General features: G+C 31.2%; 1 protein-coding gene across 1 annotated transcript; it reads left to right on the top strand.

Annotated features, from left to right (window-relative positions):
* The first annotated feature begins 229 nt into the window (after positions 1 to 229).
* LOC142527703 (peptidyl-prolyl cis-trans isomerase 2-like) lies at positions 230 to 927 on the top strand. Its single transcript, XM_075632596.1, has one exon. It carries the CDS (start codon positions 276 to 278, stop codon positions 792 to 794), a length of 519 nt encoding a protein of 172 aa, XP_075488711.1. The 5' UTR covers positions 230 to 275; the 3' UTR covers positions 795 to 927.
* The last annotated feature ends 1,233 nt before the right edge of the window (positions 928 to 2,160 follow it).

Below are 2,160 nucleotides of genomic sequence, written 5' to 3'. Positions count from 1 at the left end.
AAAATATAAAGCAAAAAGAAAAAAGAATACGATCCCAATTCTTTTTTTTTTTTTGGACCAAATTATACGATCCCAATTCAAAAAAGAAAAAAGGAAAATTCCAAAACTTGACCAGCTCTAGAACTTTCCACAAGTACCCGTCTGGAGATGATGTGGACACGTGTCCCTTTCAACGGCTAATATAAGCTCTTCCTTCGGATAACCACCGCTATATATGTATATATATATATCGAATGTCTTAACGCTCAATTATCACCTCTGTATCGTCAAAGCAGATGCCGAACCCTAAAGTATTCTTCGACATGACAGTCGGCGGCCAACACGCCGGGAGGATCGTCATCGAGCTCTATGCCGACGTCGTCCCAAAGACCGCCGAGAATTTCCGTGCGCTTTGCACCGGAGAGAAAGGCAAGGGAAGATCCGGAAAGCCACTCCACTACAAGGGCTCTTCATTCCACCGTGTGATCCCCAACTTCATGTGCCAAGGAGGAGATTTCACCTCCGGAAACGGCACCGGAGGGGAGTCTATATACGGAACGAAGTTCGCGGACGAGAATTTCGTGAAGAAGCACACCGGACCTGGAATTCTGTCCATGGCGAATGCGGGACCGGGAACAAATGGTTCTCAGTTCTTCATTTGCACCGAGAAGACATCGTGGCTGGACGGTAAGCACGTGGTGTTCGGGCAGGTTGTGGAGGGATACGAAGTCGTGAAGGCGATCGAGAAGGTTGGATCTGCTGGGGGTAGGACTTCGAAGCCTGTGGTGATCGCTGACTGTGGTCAACTCAGCTAGATCTCTACTGGGATATGCTTTGCTATCTGTAAGATCTTCTTATGAAATAAGTTCCTTCCTCTTCATACTGATTTTGCAGTAAGTAGTAACGTTGTTTGGTGTGATAATAAAGAACCTTTGCATTGGAATTTCATTTGATTTAGGTTTGTTATGTTACAAATTCTTTAAAAAAGATAAAAATCATTATAATTTAAAATGTAAATTAAACATTTTTTGTTCTACAGTTCTTGTTAAGATTAAATTACATTAAAAAACGACAATATTAATTATTTGTTTGGATGTTTAAAATTTTGGATTTAGAACTGGAATTAGATTTGAAAATCCATACATTTAGAATTTCATTTTGTATTTGCTTTGAAATTTAAAAATATTATTTAGAAATCATTTTTTTTCGTAAAAAATAATATTTAAATTTAAAATTTAAAAATTTTATTAAAATAATCTTAATTTTTTTTACATAAATCAATATTTAAAATATATTATTCATATTATTAAAAAAAATGAAAAAATAAAATTAATTTTATAATATTTTTTTTATATCATTTCAATTTATATATTTATTTTTATATAAACTACATAAATTCATATATAATTAATTAATTACGGCTAATTAATACAAAATGTATTATTAAAATAAAATAATCAAACATAACATATAAATATTTAAATTTAAATTTATGAAATAGATATCAAGAATCAAATATACAAAATAAAAAATAAATAAATTTGTCATTTAATATAACTATAAACATAAATACAGTAGAAGTATAATAATTAAAAAAATTTGTTATGGATATTTTTTAGGTTTATTCAAATCCAAAAAATGACCAGTTACTCTCAAAAAAAAAAAAAAAGAGATGACCAGTTTTGAGTAGAATTATGTATGAACAATGAAATCATGTCAATATTTTAAAATCTAATTTAATTTTTAAAATCCAACTAACCAAACAGTTAAAACAAGATTTACGAATCCAAATTCCTGTAAATCTCTCCAAATCTTTGTTTCCAAACATAGGGTAAAATCTCTTCAATATTGAATTCTAGACATATGACATCAATGTTTTTGCACCTTTATTCCAAAAAAATATTAATACTTTCTTAAAAGATTATTTAGATGGTGTTGAGAATATATTTTAATCAGGGTCAAAATTAGACATACCCAAAATTTAATCAAGCTCAGAAATAATAATTAGAAGAAAGATAAGATAAGATAACCCATTAATTCTAAATTTGTTTGAATAGATCAAATAACGTACATATAGGAGAAGATCGTGGATATGGGAAGAGTAAAGGAAACCGCCACTACAAGAAAAATTATTTTCCGCAGCACGTCAATGCACGCTGCGAATACTACTTTTCACGGCGT

This window comes from Primulina tabacum, chromosome 15 (genome assembly GCF_025594145.1).
Source record: "Primulina tabacum isolate GXHZ01 chromosome 15, ASM2559414v2, whole genome shotgun sequence".
NCBI lineage: Eukaryota > Viridiplantae > Streptophyta > Magnoliopsida > Lamiales > Gesneriaceae > Primulina > Primulina tabacum.
Note: the sequence above shows the minus strand (reverse complement) of the source record. Positions and strands in the feature narration are given on the sequence as shown.